This window comes from Macaca nemestrina, chromosome 9, assembly GCF_043159975.1.
Source record: "Macaca nemestrina isolate mMacNem1 chromosome 9, mMacNem.hap1, whole genome shotgun sequence".
Lineage (NCBI taxonomy): Eukaryota > Metazoa > Chordata > Mammalia > Primates > Cercopithecidae > Macaca > Macaca nemestrina.
Window position 1 is genome coordinate 124,622,551 of NC_092133.1, and position 20,232 is coordinate 124,642,782.

The 20,232-nt window shown below is 36.9% G+C and overlaps 1 protein-coding gene across 4 annotated transcripts in view; it reads right to left on the reverse strand.

Annotated features, from left to right (window-relative positions):
- LOC105488276 (MAM and LDL receptor class A domain containing 1) overlaps window positions 1-20,232 on the reverse strand; it is a 1,027,522-nt gene that overhangs the window by 562,015 nt on the left and 445,275 nt on the right. For all 4 annotated transcript variants that reach the window (XM_071070418.1, XM_071070419.1, XM_071070417.1 and 1 more), the window contains 4 exons: window positions 12,303-12,455; window positions 11,771-11,876; window positions 10,932-11,299; window positions 6,501-6,913 (listed from right to left, as the gene is read on the reverse strand). In XM_071070418.1, coding sequence (XP_070926519.1) covers window positions 6,501-6,913; window positions 10,932-11,299; window positions 11,771-11,876; window positions 12,303-12,455 — 1,040 coding nt within the window. The remainder of the gene's footprint in view (window positions 1-6,500; window positions 6,914-10,931; window positions 11,300-11,770; window positions 11,877-12,302; window positions 12,456-20,232) is intronic.

Consider the following 20,232-nt stretch of genomic DNA (forward strand, 5'->3'; position numbering starts at 1 on the left):
ACAAGGTCAGGAGTTCAAGACCAGCCTGGTCAATATGGTGAAACCCCGTCTCTGCTAAAAATACAAAAATTAGCTGGGTGTGGTGGCATGTGCCTGTAGTCCCGGCTACTTAGGAGGCTGAGACAGGAGAATGGCGTGAACCCTGGAGGCGGAGCTTGCAGTGAGCCGAGATCGCGCCACTGCACTCTAGCCTGAGTGACAAAGCAGGAGTCTGTCTCAAAAAAAAAAAAAAAAAAAAAAAAAAAGAAAAGAAAAGAAAGAAAGAAGCAGAAAAAGATATAGTATTTCTTTCTTAGCAGAAGCTACTCTCATTTTTCAATACTCTGCCTTTCTAATGTATCACTGACAAGGAAAGAGGCCTTGAATAATTGACTGAAGTCAGAATAGGTAAGGCACTCCACCTGTGAATATATGAGAGGCCTTAAAAAGTTCATGGAAAATGTATATTATGAAAAAAACTATGCGAATATTTCAATTTTGGCAGCAAAATAAACTTATACTACTTTATTATAGCATGTCCGAACAGGATCTAGTTTGAGACACTAAGAAGGAGTAGACATTAGTCTGAAAACAGCCCCTATCAGAGCAATGTAAATTCTGCTAAAACTGAAGCAAGAATAAACCTTAAATTATGATAAAGCTTGGGTGAAAGAACGGTGAAATCATTGATGCTTTACAAGAAGCTTAGGGGGACAATGCACCAAAGAAATTAGTAGTTCACAAGTGGACAGCTTTTTTAAAGAAGAAACAAGATGATGTGGAAGACGAAGTGCACAGGGACAGACCATCCACATTAATTTGCAAGGAAAAAAATTAATCCTGTTTGTGCCCTAATTGAAGAGGACTGATAATCAACAGCACAAACAATAGCCAACACCATAGACATCCTAATTGGTTCAGCTTACACAGTTCTGACTGAAAAATTAAAGTTGAACACACTTTCCACTGCATGGGTGCCAGAAGTGTTGTGCCAGATCAGCTGCAGACAAGAGCAGAGCTCTCAAGGGAAACTTTAAAGAACTAGGGTCAAGATCCTGAAGCATTTCTTTGAAGAACTGTACCAGAAGATACTTTCCCAGTATGCTTTCCCAGTATGATCCTGAGGACAAAACACAATCAAAGTAATGGCTACCAAGAGTTGGAAGTGATTCAGTCAACACAAAGGGGGATCACTGAAGAGCAAAGGTCATGGCAACAGCTTTTTGGGGACATTCCAGGCATTTTGTTTGTTGATTTTGTGGAAGGTCAAAGAACAATAATATCTGCTTATCATGAGAGTGTTTTGAATAAGTTACCCAAAGTTTTAGTGGAAAATACCTGGGGAAGTTTTAGCAGAGAGTCTTCTAACACCACAATGTTTCTGCTTATTCCTTTCATCAAGCAAAGGCAATTTTGTGAGAGTCTCAGTGGGAAATCATCAGGGATCCACCTTACAGCTCTGATTTGGCTCTTTCTGACTTGTTTTTGTTTCCCAATCTCAACAAATGTGTAAAGGACACCCATTTTTCTTAAGCTAATAATGTATAAAAGACTGCATTGACATTGTTACATTCCCAGGACCATCACTTCTTTAGGGATGAAAAAACGAAGATCACATTTTCAATGTTTATCTTTTAACTTCATTTTTCCACAAACTTTTTGAAGTTCCTCCATACAAATGAGCACTTACAAAATAAGCAGAGAGTCTCATTCAATGAACAGGAAGTTCTGAGCCATCTAAAAATTATTTTAAGCAAGTTCAGTGTGTAGCAACAGACTGTATTGGCAAATACCAGTTAGGTTGACTTCTGCAATGACCATGATGGAGTAACAAGAACTAGACTTTCTCTCCCTCCTGAAACAACCAAAAAAATGGCCAAAATATATGCCACAAAAGTTTGCAAGACGCTGTAAAGTCCAAACAAGGTGAGCCCAACAACTGTTCTAATTTATGCCTGGAAAGGTTTTCCAGCCCACTATTCCAAGGAGAAGAGCCGAGGAGGAGCCCATTGTTCTCCCTGAGCTGAGGGGACAGAGCTGAGAGTCCACAGAAACCATGTTGACATGAGCTCTCAGGACAAAGTTTCAGAGAAGAAGAGGCTGCACAGAAAGAGAACTCCGGAGCTCTGCAAAGGGTCCCCCTAAAGTACATAGCTAAGTACTTGTTGGGACAGGCCTAAAGAAAGGTACCTGAGGTTGGGGAAAGAACACCCAGAGAGGATGAAAAGTAACAGTACACGTGCTCACCAATGTCCAGTAATAATGCTTATTTTACCAGCCAGACCAGAAACACTTCAAGATTCACAGGGATACTCAGAAGGGTCTTGCCTCACTAGTTGGGCGTAATTAGCTCTAAAATGAGAACTGGTCTGATCCCACCTAATGAATTTTTAAAGCAAGACCAAAAAGAGTCAAACTCTTTCCAACTAAACTTAAATACATACCAATACAAAGATCAAGAATATTTATATATACTTCCAGCACTCAATAAGATAAAATTCACCATATCTGACATCCAGACACAAATTAGCAGGGAAGCAACAGTAACAATAAAAGACAGAAAAATATGGCTCATAATAAGGAGAAAAATCACTCAGTCAGAACTGATCCAGAGTAAATCCAGATGCCAGAATTATCAGTTTAAATACATTAAAATGCTTATTTAAAACAATATTCTATAAGTTCTAAAATAGAGATATGCAAGATACACTAAAGGGGGCCAGGCACAGTGGCTCACGCCTGTAATCTCAGCATTTTGGGAGGCCGAGGCAGGCGAATCACAAAGTCAGGAGTTCAAGACCAGCCTGACCAATAAGGTGAAAGCCCATCTCTACTAAAAATACAAAAATTAGCTGGGCATGGTGGCATGCAGCTGTAGTCCCAGCTACTCAGTAGGCTGATAGCACATTGGTCATTAAAGAAGAAAAGATAGACACCTCTCAAAATAAAATACAGAGAGAAAATAAATTTTTAAAAAACATGAACACAGCAATAGTAGACAGTAAATTTCAAGTCACTGAATTTATGTGTAATCTAAGTTCTCAAAGGAGAGGAGAAAGAAGATGTGAAAACATTTGGGACTTTGAGTAAGGCAAAGCTTTCTTTGATATGACCCCACAGCATGATTTATAAAATAATATATTGATAAGAAGAACTCATCAAATTTAAAAAAAAAAAAAACCTGCTCTTCAAAAGAATCCATTAAGAGACCGAAAAGACAAGCTGCAGGCTGGGAGAAAATATTTGCAATTCATATATCTGATAAAAGGCTTGCATCAAAAATATATTTTAAAAGCTCCAAATTTAATAATGAAAAACAAACAACCCCATTTAAAACTTGTGTGCAAGACTGGAACAGACATTTCAAAGTAGACATTTGTTTGGTAAATAAGCACATATGCTCAACATAATTAATGCTTAGGTTAGGGTAATGCAAATTAAAACCACAATGAGACGCCACTATCTATTTTTAAATAGCTAAGATTAGCATGACTGATAATAGTCAGCCAAGCAGTGGCTTGGATGTGGAGAAGCTGAAACTCTCATACACTGCTGATGGGAATTTAAAAAAGCGTAAACTTTGTAAAACAGTTTAAGAGTCCCTTGAAAAGTTAAATATACCTCTGCCATAAGACTCAGCCATTGCACTCCTGGGTATTTACCCAAGAGAAATAAAAGTAGGTGTTCATATAATGTTATCAGCACAAATGTTCATAGCACATGTATTCATAATAGCTCAAACTAGAAACAGTCTAGATATCAATCAGTACATTAATGAATCAACTTGCTTTGTCCAAATTATGGATACATGCTATGACATGAATGAATCTCAAAATAATTGTTCTAGATGAAACAAGGCAGACTCTAGAGGCAAAACATGCAGAGAAAAAAACAAAATGTCAGACAAAAGAGTACATAGTGTAAAATTTTATTTATATAAAATTTTGACTGTATAAATTACTGTCTAGTGAGAGAAAGCACTGCGGTGGCTGGTAAGTGCCAGGAATGAGGGGCCAGAGAAATGTATTATAGAGGCATCGGGACTGGAGGTGAAGCATATTTCCATTACCTTGATTGTGTGTTGATAGTTTCAAAACTTTCAATATATTTAGTTTATTATACGTTATACAAAATAAAATTTGTAATATAAATCAAAAGATTGAACTGCAGTTTCATGTGTAATGATTTCCTGAGCCTTTACTGACCATGATACACATGAAAGCATTGGCTGATTATTTCAACTGACGTTAACAAGCAAACTGGTTCCTGTACACTTACATGTACAATTTATTCCTATCCTATTTCTTTCATGTTACACGAGTGATCTTGAAAAATCTCTGCATTTTTCTTTACACAAACACAGCATGAGTACCTCCTATCTGCTGGGCTCTATGCTAGGTAATTTCATCTACCATATCACAGTTAATTAAAATGCTGGTTGTTATTGCTGCTGTTTCTCAGCAGAACAGAAACTATGTCTATCCATTATTCAATGGATAAAAAATATCCTGTTCCTTAAATCAGCGGCCCACTCTGCCCAGCTTCTTTTTTTTTTTTTTTTTTTTTTTTTTTTTTTTTTTTTTTTGAGGAGTCATGCTCTGTTGCCCAGGCTGGAGTGCAGTAGCACATCTCAGCTCACTTCAACTTCTGCCTCCCAGGTTCAAGCAATTCTCCTGCCTCAGCCTCTCAAGTAGCTGGGATTACAGGTGCATGCCTGGCTAATTGTTTTGTATTTTTAGTAGAGATGGGATTTTGCCATGTTGCCCAGGCTGGTCTTGATCTTCTGACCTCAAGTAATCCTCCCGCCTTGGTCTCCCAGTCTTGGGATTACAAGTGTGATTCAGGCCCCATTTTTTACTCACTAGAATGACAAATCCACACAGCATGGAGAATCTCTGATTTCATCTTTTTGGGCCTGAATCTTATTATTATTATTATTATTTAAGACTAAAAGGAGCCTTAGATAAAATCAATCAGAACACTCCATTTGTAACCCAACGTGGGCCTCAAACCTCAAGTTTCATGTTTAAGGTTCATGACGAAAGTGTTCCTTGGTTAGTCACACATCGATCTGGCTATGAAGCTACTTTCCTGTAAAGGTGATTTTCTCCCGGAAACCAATCCTTGAGTAAATATCATAAGAAGGGTTTATCCACTACATACTTGCTCAATGCAAATTATAATTGACCCAATAAAACCTGAAGAATTAATCTGAAGTGGATAAGCCATTATTACATAAAAGTCAAAGGATCTCCTTTCCATTTCATTCCATATGATTACATGTACCTTACGCTGTGGCAGAGATGAACGATTCCACACTATAGATGGGGGATTCATTCTCACGCTTACACGTACCTTACCCTGTGGCTGACCAGAACGATGCCACACTATAGATGAGGGATTCGTTCTCAAGCTTTTGGTTTATAATCTGGACAAATCTCCCATTCCAATGTGTTCTTCACTGTACAATCTACATTTATGACTTTTAGAAGATTTCAAAAGGTGACCTGGAGCTAAGTTCTTGGTTACAAAACTGTTAACTAGATTTAGATATTTAGATAGATATACTGCTTTAAATATGGGTAACTAAAGAAGTTTAGCACATGCAAAAAAAAAAAAAAAGTTTAGCCAGGGACAGGTAAGAACTTTTTTCCAGTATGTTATGTGTAGATCAATTTGACTATAGGATGAAAGAACAAATATTCAAGCCCCCTGCATGTTATAGGCTGTATGATATGCTGGAAAGTAAATACATGTTCATTAATCAGAAACTGTGAGTTCTGGTCCAAATCCCAGTTCTGCTGCCCATAAGCTATTTGGCCAAGGATAAACAATCAGCACTCTAAGATTTTTTCTTTGAATCTACAAAATTGGCTGAAAGGACTTCTGACTTACCAAAATCAGGAAATTGCTGAGATAATCAGAAAGATAATATATAAAATTCCTTTACAAAACTGTTAACAGCCACATACGCATTTGAGCTTGCTATAGTAAGTCTGACTTTTAGAAAACAACATGTGAAATCTGAAGTAAAGAATATTCCCCTAGGAGTAAGGAGAATGATATTCAAATTCTAGTTATTCCTCAGAGAAGCTGATTGTTGAATAAAGCCTGGATTTCTGTTACTTACCTATAAAAAGATAAAAATAAAATGAAATAAGGAAAATCACAGATTTCAGAGTCTGTGCTTTTTGCAAAATATCAGAGATTATGCAAAACTCTTCCCTCCACTTCCAGGGTGTTCATTTCAGTAGAACAATTACTTGAAATTGGAAGGACCTGCAGCTGTTTCCAATGGCCACATGTTCAACTTCAGAAATTCTAATCTTACATTATTGGAGATAGTCAAGGAGGAAACAATGTAAAGAGCTTTGATACACCCTCAATTAAATGATTAATGTGTCTCAACGTAATTTTGATCAAATTCTACTTACTTTTAATTCAAGAATACAGTGATCTTTCATATTCCTTAGACATTCAGATGCATTTCAAATGTACATTATAAAATCCATTATCCTTACCTGAAAGGGCTGCCTGCTGGAAATGTTGAGGTGTTTCCTAATCCATCTGTTGCCTTGATTCCCAAATATCTGCCACAGCAGCTGTCCCCTTGAGTCTCTCCAGATTCGTTGGTAGATTGCCAACCTATAAATCTGCTTTCCAAACATGTGGTAATAGAAGCGGAAGGTGCAGCCTTTTGTATCAGTGGCATTAAGGATTGGGCTGAGTAAGGCAGCACTGTCTTGAAAAGCCTGTGGCTCTGAAGATTCTATGTAGAGATAGTGTCCTTTAGCTGTGCCCAGAGTGTTATCTTTCATTGGCCCTGTGTTAAGTGTTGGAGTTGGACCCTGGCTCCTGGTCCAATCAAAGTCATCTTTTGTATCTTGTTCCCAGTTACAGATTCCATTTTCAAAGTTACACTGCAGCTCAGGTGCTGAAATCCACATTTAAAAAAAGCAACAGATAATTAGGGACAAAAATACATGCAACCACATTCTATTTATTAATATTTAAAGAATGCTGATACTTTGCCCATGCCAAGGTAAGCCACTTTATTTTTAAAAATCCAACACCAAAGCTTTTTTTTAAAAAAGAGTTTCTGTTTCTAAGTGATATATCAATTAATAATATTTTATGAACTAAAGATGGAATTGCTTTGGACATTTTTTTCCAAACATTTTTGATGCACATCTCTTCTCCGTTTCTATGACCATAACTCCAGGAAAATGATCAAGACCCCATGCCTGGCTCACTGTGAGAAACTTCTGGCTCAGTAGATTTCAACCTCAAATGAATGTTCCAATTGCCAGGGAACATTAAAAAACAAACAAACACTAAAGCCCAGAATTCATCTCCAGAGGTGTTGATTTAATTGCTCCTAGTGGTAAAGCCATGCATCAGGATTTTTTCTAAGCTCCCTTGGTGATTCTAACAGGCAGAGCTGAGAACAATCATATGTTAAGAATCACCTGGGGCTCATGGTAAAATTGCTTACTTCATAGTAAAACACTGAAACAGATACCAGCTTGTTAGATATAGGGTGAAGCCCAGAAATCCACATTTTTAACAAGCACCCTGATGTAGATGTTTTCCTGACCTCATTCCCAAATCTCTCATCTTTGATTCCATCCCATCCCAGATCCTGGTGTCCCTACGCATCAGTGCCAAGGTAACAAACTTCAATGACAGTATTACCACTTCCTTCTCGAATCCAAATTCTTTCATCCATGCTCATAGAATCCAAACTTTAAATAAAAACTCCTCTGTCTTTCAAACTCCACTTTCCCCAAATTAAAATGACTGCCTGGTCCCTACTACTCTTCCCCATACCCTGCACCATCTTCCCCATGTATTCTAAACACCCCACCTCTTCCTCTACCTCTGTTTGCCCTAATGTTAGGTATGTGCCTTGCCATTTTTTTGCTGTGATTCATCAGTTTGGGTCTTTTCTTCTCACTGGATTGTAGCTCCTTTGAGTTGCAGCTTTTAAACTTCAGCTTCCTTCAGTCCCTAGACCAATTCAGACTTAGGAAGAATCTTACAGGAGTCCTGCCTTATCTGATGTTTTGCTGTTAGCAGTTACAGTAACCCACAACCAACTGTGGTCAAAAAATGTGAAATGGAGAAATCCTGAAATAAGTAATTCATACATTTTGAGTTGTAGGTCATTCTGAGCAGCCTGATGAAATCTTGTACCATCACAAACGATAGTTATCTCAGTTATCAGATCAACTGTAACAGGATCACAGTGCCTGTGTTTAAGTGTCACCCTTATTTTACTTAATAATGGCACCAAAGTGCAAGAGTTATAGCACAGGCATATTGTTATAATTGTTCTATTTTATTACTAGTTGTTGTTAATCTCTTAATGCCTAATTTATAAATTAAACATTATCAGGCTGGGCGCAGTGGCTCGCTTCTGTAATCCTAGCACTTTGAGAGGCCAAGGTGAGTGGATCACTTGAGGTCAGGAGTTCAAGATCAGCCTAGCCAACATGGTAAAATCCCATCTCTACTAAAAATACAAAAAAATTAGCTGGGAGTGGTGACAGGCACCTGCAATCCCAGCTACTCAGGAGGCTGAGGCAGGAGAATTGGTTGAACCCAGGAGGCAGAGGTTGCAGTGAGCAGAGATTCTGCCACTGTACTCCAGCCTGAGCAACAGAGGGAGACTTTGTCTAAAAAAAAAAAAAAAAAACCACAAAAAATAAAAACAAACAAAAAACTTTATCATAAGTATGTATGCATAGGAACAAAACATAGTATCTATAGGACTAGTTACTATTCTGTTTCAGGAATCCACTGGTGATCTTGGAAGCCCACAGGTAAGGGGGAAGTCTACTGTAGTCAATAATTGAAAACTCTTATCTAAATTTCTAGGGTAATATAGGAATGTGTCCATTTTTCAAATGATACTCACTGTATTGAATAAATGGTATAAAATGGGCATTTGACAGTATTTGGGGGAAGGGGACAGGTTTTAGAATTAATAAGTAGTTCTAAATTTTAGCTTCATTTACATGTTAGTTTTTTGTTTTAATAAATGTCAACCGTCCTTTAACTATTCATCTTAGTAATGGCACTTGGTGCCAAAAGTGAACAAATACTCTGAAACAATAAATAAAAGGGTATGCGAATAAATGCAGCCAGGCGAGAACAAATCATCTGTCTTGGAAAATCACAGAAGAGGAGCTTAGACCTAATGAAGGGAACCAAGTGAGTAAATGTCAAGTGGGAGACGAGCTTTCTTTTGATATTTCCTCACTTGTGACTAATCAAGCCCAGCTGTGATGTGAACTGGGGAGACACAGTGTACCCTCCAGATGTCAGTCTTCAGCTGTAGGGCAGAAGGTGAATGGCAAGTTGCTGCATTTCTGACATAAAACTGACGCTAAAGCAAACACATTTTTCTATTGTCTGTCTTGGTGCTGACTGCACACTCAAACTTCATTTCCAAAGGGAATATGCCTAGCTCCACCTTTCCGTAAAAGACTGCATCTCTCAATATATTTCAGGAAATCCAACATGGATTTGTGGATCTCTAATGTACACTGTGTAATGAAGTAAAATGCCTTGATGGAAAGCCATGTGGGAAACTGACATTCTTTCACTAATCCATAATCAGAAGAAGTATTTTTATACTATAGTTGTATTCCCATTATCATATCCTACTAAGTGAATATAGGGAAGCTTGAGGGGTAATTTGCTTATTTTTAGCAGTACATCAACATTTTTTAATGAGTAGGATTTAGAGAGCTTGAAAAGATGAAAAGGCTTTCTAAATTTGCAAAAATAAATTGGCCTTAGGAAAAGTTACACTTCATATGATAGTCATTGTCAAAATTACCGATTTTAATTATATCCACTCAAATATTGGTGTGTAAATTTCATGAGATGCATGGTAATTCTGAATTTAATAGGCCTGACTTTGACATGCCTTTGATAATATGTGTACCGAAGATTACATATATGCAAAACTCTCTACAATGATTTATATGGAAATTTCTTAATGTTTTCTATGATGTAGTATGCATTTTATGTTTCTACTTTGGTTTGCAATTAGCATCCCTATTTCATGAACATAAATTTAATACATAAAATAAATAATTTACTTATAAAATAAATTTAATAAATAAAATAAATTGCATAATTTATAAATTTTTCATACATAAAATATAAGTAATTTATAAAATAAATATACTATTCAAGTATCTTCCATTTTTAAAATCATTGCTATTTCTGGATGAGGAATCTTGAGTCCAAGGAAAGATGCAAACTTTTCCTTTTCTTGACAAGGTTGTGTAATAAAAAAAAAAATCCTATTAACTTCGAACTTATTTTCTGCACTGTACCACTAAGTGCAGTGGGCAATAATGGAGCTAGGTTCATATTGTACTCCTATGTACTACAAAGGCCTGTGAATCTGGCCTTCCCCACACCTTCATCCTTATTATATTTTGGGCCCTCTTTCCCCTTCATCTCCTTGCTCCAGCCACACTGGCTATTTTCCATCTGCCTTGCAGCCACATCTCAGGGCTTTTAGTTACATGCTTTGACTTGTGATTTTTTTTAGATCTGATCTAAGTCCTAATGTCTAGAACGTCCAGTGCCATTATTATGTAAAGTCACAGCACTCTTCTTCATAGTTCCTATCAAAGCTACCATTTTTGTTTATTAAATATTTAGATATTTGTTTTTCAATAAGATTGTAAGCTCCATGAGGGCAGGGACTCTGTAGCTGTGTTTATCATTGTATGTCTAGTATTTGGTATCTAGTATCTAATAAATTCACTTAATAAATAGTGATGGCTTGACTAACTAACCACACATACCATTCATCAGTTTTGGAGCTATGCTTACTGTTATCGGTTTGATTGACAAGATAAAAGTTAATTCATCAAGGTTGACACTTTCAAAATGAGAAAGAGAATCCCCCAACAAAAAGAACTTACTGCAGTTGACTTCATCAGTACGATCACCACAGTCATCCACCAGGTCACATAGCCGAAGCTTTTCTATGCAAGCCCTGGTGTGGCGACACCAGAAATGATCCAGCCCTTCACAGCTCTCAGCAGGAAGGGGTAGAGAACAATTTTCAAATCGGATGTCATCAATAGCTGAAACCCCATCATAAATGCCCAGACTAACTTTGTCTAGTGACAAATGGAAGGGCTGAGAAAGGCGCCCTAGCTGAATGGTTGCCTCTGACCACCGTTCGCCCTGATTGTATAATACTCTCCAAAGCACGGTTGAGTCATGAGATTCTTCCATATGTAGCTGCAGCTCAGCTGCTCCCACTGACAGGCCATAGTTATAGAACCTAAAAAAGAGTAAATGTAAGAAACGGAAGTGATTTATAGAATAGACTACATATTTAACCTTTAGACTTTTCCACTTGGTCAACAGTCAATTTTAATGAGTTATCCTAAGACATTTTACTTTCATGCAATAACTGTGGCTGTCCATTTGCAAGAGCTTATCTGCTGAGGCACACACTCTGTGGTTCTCACAACCCTGGGAACTTGTCTCAAGGAGCTCAGTACTGAACAAGAGGATGCACTCTTAATTAAATTATAATCCATGGTTGGAGGGAAAGAGCCCCTTTCATCTTAAGAAAGAAAACAACATATACTGAGAACACACTCCTAGGTAAAATGAAAATCATATGAATTTAATGCAACAGTCATTTTTAGAGTAAAACCAGCAGTAAACCACAGAAATGAATAAGTGCAGAGGTATGCCTGCAAACACTTGACCACTAGGGTAACTGACCATTTTGTTTAATATTTACCAGAAGGAAAGTATGCATCCAGGTCCTGTCTGGCTAAAAGTTGGGCTCTGAAGCTTAGCAACTTGCCACAAGCTACTGCCTTTCTTCAGAATGAACATAAAATGCCCTGTTGAGATACAAAAACAAAGCCTTCATTAACCTATTGGATTCTAAAATGAGACATCTGTCTCTTAACCCTACACTGAGCAAGATCATTGTCCAACTGAAATTAAAATTATACAATAAAAATCAATCAGTGACTCTTGGTCAAATTTGCTCTGATAAATGTTGAACCACTATCTACATCTCATGTTAAATGATAACCAAAGACAATTGGTAATCTCAGCTAGTTCAGTCAAAAGTATATCTATATGCCATCTGTACCACCCATAAGGGAATCAGTTCATGCAGACAGCATAACTGTAACTGACAATATTCAACTATCCAAATGTTTGCTGTAGTTGTCACAGAACTGTACCAGCTTCCCTTTCTCTTCTGAGGTCTAACTAAATAGTAAATAGCAGTGGTTAGAGAGTCCCTGTTTGCTTCTTACCTTGAGATGTGTTGAGACTATGATCCCGAGGAGGAGCCTGCTGCTCAAAATCAGCAGAAAGTTCACTCCGAGAGCTCCACATCCAGTCAAAATGGTCACCACTAATTGCTTCAAACCAACCACAGCTGTTTGCTTCAAAATCACACTTGGAAACTGAAGAACAAAAATGTGGCTCTTATGTTGGCTCTCCAAACTGCTCCCACACCTTGAAAAGGCAGAGCTCAAATGGAAATCACCTTATTATGCTTCTCTACAACATGAAGGGCAATGAGGGACACATTTCAGAAAATAAAAAAGATACTTTTGCATTTGCAAAAATGGAGCTACCCTTTCCATACTGGAGACTGAGAAGACAGAATTCTCAATTTAAGAAATACAATTTTTTTCCAAATGTTCTGAGAAACAGCATCATTCAGCCCGATTGCTTACAGAATTGTCAAGGTATGCCTAATTCATTCCGATACTCACGTTAGTTTCCCTGCTACTATTACATCAGCTGGGAGGCATCATTGTTCCTGCAGGGTATTTTATGTTAAATCATGAAAAGCTGCTACTTCTAAACAATTTAATATGTGAAGAATCCCAGATACACTATATTTAATACAATGTGTACCCCAGATTTTTATAGAGCTTAATATTTCACAAAGTGTTATACGCATTGCCTAATTGGTGCAGAAAAGAATAATTTGAACTATTTTTCAGATAAATATGCAGAGAAATCAGTTAAATTCCACAGAGATATTCTAGAAAAGGAAGAGGAAAAAAGGAAGAAGAGAAAGAAAAAGAAAGGGAAATTATAATGTTAGTAATGTAATAGTACAGCTAATAGTTATTGAACACTTATATCATAGACTCTGTGTGGAATATATATCTATCTAACTTTCACAAACAGCCATATAGGAAGGTATTATTGTTGTTATTCTACAGAAGAAGAGAGGTTGAGAGAAGTTATTAATGTAACCAAGGTCAAATATTTAGGAAGTTATAGAATGGGACTGTAATCCAAATATTAGGCTAATATTCTTTCTGCAACTGTTGACAATAAGTGTTAACTGTCATTAGATTTTTAAAAAAGTAAAGCAAAGGTATAATCTGAATTTGCTTGGCATGAACATTCAGCCGTTACTACATAGACCAATGTAAAATGAACTTCATTTTCATTGACGATGATTACACTGAAATTCTTAGCCATTGGCTATTTTTATCAAGGAATATACTAATAAACTGCATAGACATAAACTTGTAACATAAATTAGGAGGTAAACAATGAGTTTAGGGAAAAAAGTATAAACGAACTCACTAAATGAGATTACAAAATGTAAAATTATAAGGGCATTTTAATGTAATAATAAAATTATAGGGAATTTAACCTAATTGTAACAGCATTTTAACCTAATGATAAAATTATCATTTTGAATCCTGAAAATGCCTCTTCTACATGGAGAAGAATGTGAGGGAATAATATTACAAACACTAAGTTTTTTATGCTTTCTATGAAATGTCTAATTTCAAAACCTAATTTGCTTTCTATCAAATTTCCTGGCCCAAATTTGGCCAACAAAGTAGTTCTGAATCTTATCAGAATCACAGGGAATGTATAAATACATCTATACATCTAACAATAAATACTTTTAAAGTGTCACATCTACCTTAATATGCAAGAGATAGCTATACTTCAGTATATAAAGACAATTAGAAACAAGTGAAATGAAAAAAGTTTTACTGTATTTAGAGTAAAGATTTATCAGTCAGGCGCAGTGGCTCATATCTGTAATCCCAACACTTTGGGTGGCCGAGGCAGAGTGATCACGAGGTCAAGAGATCGAGACCATCCTGGCCAAATGGTGAAACCCCGTCTCTACTAAAAATACAAAAATTAGCTGGGCATGGTGGCACGCATCTGTAGTCCCAGCTACTCGAGAGGCTTAAGCAGGAGAATCGTTTGAATCGGGAGGCGGAGGTTGCAGTGAGCTGAGATCCTCCACCGCACTCCAGCCTGGGTGACAGAGTGAGGCTCCGTCTCAAAAAAAAAGATTTCTCAAGTAAAGTTTAGAAATCTGTGGCAAAGCAAAATTATATACTGCTCAAAAATTAAAGATAATAATAGTAAATAACACAAGTTAGAAATAAAATGCAAAGGATATTTGTCTTCGTATTATTAAAAGCCATCTCTGTAAGTAAATAATATGCAAACAACACATAAATATACATAGAGTCCAGAGTTTTCAAAGTGTGTGGATGTCATTTCAATACCTGGGAAGCAAATGCTTTCCATTCTTATTTCAGACAATCCAGGGAACTGGATCTAGCAGTTATTATTATGTAAATATAGGGATAAAGCAGGTTATTGCTAATGTATAATATCTATCTCACATAGCGACCTGGAAAGGGAACCTTATTATCTGCTATCCAGGGAGATATTGCTATAGAAATAAGTGAATATTCGAATGGTAGTAAAATTTAAGAAATCATTGCAGTGACTTTGTAGTTCTCTTACATAAGACTCTTCAAAGATAGTGATTTTTCAACAGATAATTATGCTGTTAAAATTCAAATATGCTTTTCTAGTATTCTTTATTCCTACTTAGATTTAAAAACACCCCTTGATTGATCATAAATGTAATAGTCAATTAAATTAGTCTCCTAGTTAGTCATTAATTGAATATGTGCTTCACTAGAACAGTTTTGAAAAATTATACATACAATTCATACATAGAATTATATATAAATTGTATATAATATATAAATATATATGTGTATATGTAAGCACACATGTCTACAATTATAAAATTTCTAAGTTAGAAAAGGAGAAATACAATAGCCTGGGTATGTTTTTAAAATTGAGATCCCAGGATTTTTCACTGTTTCTGAAGCATTATTGACTTTCTCAGTTATCATCATCAGAATCCTCATTTTTGCAATAATAACTGCAATTAGCATTTACTCAAGGTTTAGTGTATAGCCAGCTTTGTGCTAGGGGCTGCTACAGGCCTAACAGGATGCCCATTGACACAAAATTTCTATTTAATAAAAATTATGCCTGTCTGTACTATGGCTATAGGTTGAAAAGCTAATGATTCTACAGCAGCTTTTAGTTACTGTGAGAAAAATTAACTGAATGGCCTCTATTAATTATGTAAATATCATTACAGCAGTTGCCCCTGGAGAAATGGCGTTAGGGGATACTTGCTGGGCTGGCTCACAGTCCATCCCTGTCATTTTTTGAGCTCTTCATTGAGATAAAAGAAGATGAATTTATGTAGAAGCCAAAAAAAAAAAAAAAAAAAAAACCTCAAGCAGGGAGGGAAACAAAAAGCCCAGAATCAGATTCTTTCTTATTTCAGATTCACTGTCTTAGAACTTCTCTGATGGTTTAGGGTGATTCTACTGAGGTTTGTTGGTAAGGAATAAACACGAAGTGTACAAAAGAGAAGTCTGAAGTCTGAGCTGGTAATTTGGGCCTCACACAAGGATTTAAACATTCATAGGAGGAAATACGTCCTGACTCATCACGTGGCTGAACTTTGAACAGTTGAACTCCTGGTGTTAGCCACAGAGGCAAGATGCTCATGTTGAGTGAAAAAAACAAAATAAAACAAAAGCTGAACATGTGAGTGGTAATTGTAAAAAGTTAAAACCTAGAGCTACCATTGTGACTTACAGAAAGATCTGAACCAGAAAGAACATAAATGCAAAGTGAAAAACATTTGTTAATACATATGTCATCTGATTTAATCCTCATGAAATATCAAAGAAAATATTATTGTCCCTATCTTATTTTTTTTGAGACAAAGTCTCATTTAGTAACCCAGGCTGGAGTGCAGTGACATGATCTCGAGTCACGGCAGCCTCAACCTCCCAGGCTCAGGCAGTTCTCCTGCCTCAGCCTCCTGAGTAGCTGAAAACACAGGTACATGCCACCATGCCTGGTTAACTAAAAAAAAAAAAAAAAAAAAAAAAAATTTGTTGAGATGGGGTCTCCTCATATTGCCCACACTGGTCTGAGGGCTCAAGGGTCCTCCTGCCTTGACCTCCCAAAGTACAGGGATTACAAGTGGTAAGCCACCATGCTTGGCCATGTCCCTATTTTATTTTATTTTATTTTATTTTATTTATTATTTTTTTAAATTTGGAGACAGAGTATTGCTCTATACCCCAGGCTGGAGTGCAGTGGCCACAATCTCAGCTCACTGCAACCTCCACCTCCCAGGTTCAAGCAATTCTCATGCCTCAGGCTACGGAGTAGCTGGGATTACAGGTGCCTGCCACTACACCCAGGTAATGTTTGTATTTTTAGTAGAGATGAGTTTTTGCCATGTTGGCCAGGCTGGTCTTCAACTCCTGACCTCAAGTGATCCACCTGCCTGGGCCTCCCTAAGTGCTGAGATTATAGGCGTGAGTCACTGCACCTGGCCCATGCCCCTATTTTAGAAGATATGAGAAATATGAGGTTGAAAGAGGAGTGACATGTAATTTTTCAGTGCTCATTATTATTGTCAGGATTCTAACCCAAACCTAATGGCAAAGCCTATGCTCTTAAAAATTATACAGCTTCTATTAAGTTAAATCATTAATAATGATAATTTTTAAACAGCTATTCTATAGCAAGCATTATGCTATGTGTTTTTAATGGATAATGACACAAAATCAAAACATGTATGACCACAGGACACATTCTGGAAATACATGTTACACCATACAATAATAATAGCTGTTAAGTCCACCACATTGACTCTTCTTGCTCCTTTAAAGACTTTTTTTTTCCTCTAGATTTTGTGACCCTGCTGAAAGTTGCATGAAGGAGGACAAAAGTTAATTGAGTATTCTAGTATGTTGGCTTAGGTTCATAGACGTTGTCCTTTATTTGATTAAACATTTGCTATAAACTCCAAATACATGAATACTGTATTATCTATTTTGGAACAGGTTCTGTAACATTGTAATTCTTTTGAGTTTCAGGCTTTTCCATGCATTCTAATGGTTATGTGTTTGAAGTTATCATAAGGTTGAAGCAATTAAACTCTAGACTTCATCAATAGTTAATAGTTATTAATTATTTAAAACAAAATATACAATAGTAAGACAATGTTTGCAAAAGTACCATAAAATTATTTTAAAGATGTCTATATAAATGAATAGAAATAATTAAATCTTTTAAAAATGCCAATACATAATTAAATCATTATTGTATTTGAAATAAGAATAATTAATTACACTATTCTACCTATGGCTTAAACGGTCTCCTGAGATCCAGACAATGGCAGATAATGCCTCATGGGTCTCTTATGTTTCTACACAGGTTATGAGCAGGGCCATTAACTGCCCCTTTGTTCCAGGCTATCCTTTCAAGGATATTTAAATAGCAGAGCTATGAAAGTCAGATAGTGACTCCCTCTACAACAGAAGACAAGTTATTATCCTGTAGAATAAAGATAATGTCTCTTTCTAAAGAAAAGGTCAGACAAGTTTATTTGCAGCCCATTATAAAAGATCTGAGTTCAATAAGTTTAGGCCTCTTTAGTGGTGATGCAAGCCTGCTTCATGTGTACATCTATCTACCTCGGCACCTCTCTATTGGCCCCTTACTTAGGGGACATGGGGAGCAAGGAGAACCAATGGAAATATGTTGCTCACAACATTTGCTATACCATTAGTAAAAAGTCATCTGCCTGTGACACAGGAATCTCACCTCTTCTGTCAGCATCCATGAAACAATGGCAGGCTAACTTGTTTCCTTATCAGTCAGGTAAAATTGTAGACCCTTCACAATACTTGACACTATATTCAATATCTATGTATACTACCACTTTGCCGTGAGCCGAGATCGCATCACTGCACTCCAGTCTGGGTGACAGTGAGACTCCGTCTCACAACAAGAAAAAAAGGAAAGCTTAGACTCTAGTGTGGGAAATTCATAAGCAAGTAGGCAACCATCAGAGAGTAAAAACCACTATGTGCTCATTCATTCATTATTCATTCATTTGACAAAAACTTAGCAAATATATGCTATATGTCTGCACAAGTATAAAGTCTAAGAGTATAGCAGGGAAAAGAAAGAAAACCTCTGTACTCATGGATTTTTACATATGAAAGCCAGGGGGGTGTGGACATTAGTGGAGATAACAATAAAAACACAAGATAAGTAAGTAATGGTAAAAGGGCTAATAAAAAAATAAAATAAGGAAGAATATTGAAAATGTTAGAGCAAAGGGCTGTAATTTTGTCAATGATCAAGGAAGACTTTATAGAAAATTTGGCAACTAGGTAAATGGCTGAAGGGGGTAGGTGAGGAAGCAAGTTGTGCAGCTATGCAAGTAAAAGACACTCACCACCAAGGGAACCACAGGGACAAAGCCTTGAGGCCAAAGCATGCTTCTCATGTATTTTAGATGTATTCAGAGACGAGGGCATCACAAGGACAATGAGTGACAGTACAATAATAAGATATTAAATTAGACAGGCACTTCAATTTTTTTGGCTATAATTTTGAATGAGATGGGAAACAATTGGGATGTTTTAAGCAGAGATGTGACAACATCTGACTTTACTGAAGAGAGTGAAGGACAAACAAGGAAGGGGAAGAATATCGCAAAAATCCAGACAAGAATTGAGAATTCGAGGTCAAGGTGTGATATGGTTTGGCTCTGTGTTCCCACCCAAATCTCATTTTGAATTGTAATCCCCACGTGTTGAGGGAGGGACCCGGTGGGATGAGATTGGATCATGGGGGCGGTTTCCCCCAATGCTGTTCTCGTTATAAGGAGTGAGTTCTCATGAGATCTGATGGTTTAAAAGTTGTACTCCCTTCATTCTGTCTCTCTCCTGCCACCATGTAAGACATGCCTTGCTTCCCCTCCACCTTCTGCCATGATTGTGAGTTTACTGAGGCCTCCCCAGCCATGCAGAACTGTGAGTCAATTAAACCTCTTACCTTTATAAATTACCCAGTCCCAGGCCGTTCTTAGAGCAGTGTGAAAACAGACTAATACAGGGTGGTAGCAATGAAGACAAAAATGAGCCCTTTTGGAGACACTTTGAAAGCAGACATGACAGGATTAATTGGTATCAAAGGTGCAGTATGAGAAAAAGAGAAGTTAATATGATTTCAAAGTCTTTAACCTGAGCATTTGGAATAATGAAGGTAGCATTCATGAAATGGGGAAGACTGTGGGGAGGCAGGTTTGAAGGCGATTAGGGGAAACAGAATCTCAATTTTGGACATGTTGTACTTGCTGTTCCTATTGGGTATTCAAGTGATCCTGTCAGGTCGAGAGCTGTATGTATGAGCCTGAAGTTCACATGAGGAGTTTAGGCGGGAGATATAAATTAGAAAATTATCAAAGCGACAAAAAGAAGGCATAAAAATAGGAGGAAAAAAAAAAAAAAAGAGTGGTGCCTCATGGCCATGGGAGCCAAGTCAAGTTTAAGTATTTGAAGGAGTAGGGTGATACCATCTGCGTCAAATGAAGATTGAGAATAGGTCACTAGATCTAGGTCACTGGTAACTTGGATAAGAACAGTTTCTATTGAATGGTGACAGCCAGAGCCTCACTGGACTGAGTTAAAAGGAGATTCAGAAGAGAAAGGTTAAAGAAAGTGAATACAGTGAATTCTTTGAAGTACTATAAAGGAAAGGGGGAAAATGTAAAGGAAATGAGAGAAAAATGGTATATTAGAGAAACTAGATCAAGACAAGATATTTTTAAGATGTGAGAGGTAAAAACCTTTTTTTTTTTTTTTTTTTTTTTTTTTGCTTATAGAAAAGACTGGTAGAAAAACTTTCAAGAGTAATGCTGTTGAACAAGCAAACAGAAAGGGGTTCTACATATAAGAAACACGGACAGTTTACTTCGGGTACAGGAGAAAAGACTGACTTTACAAGTGGGTAGAAGTGGTGCTGGAACTTCTAAAAGTTCTTTTCTGGTTGTTT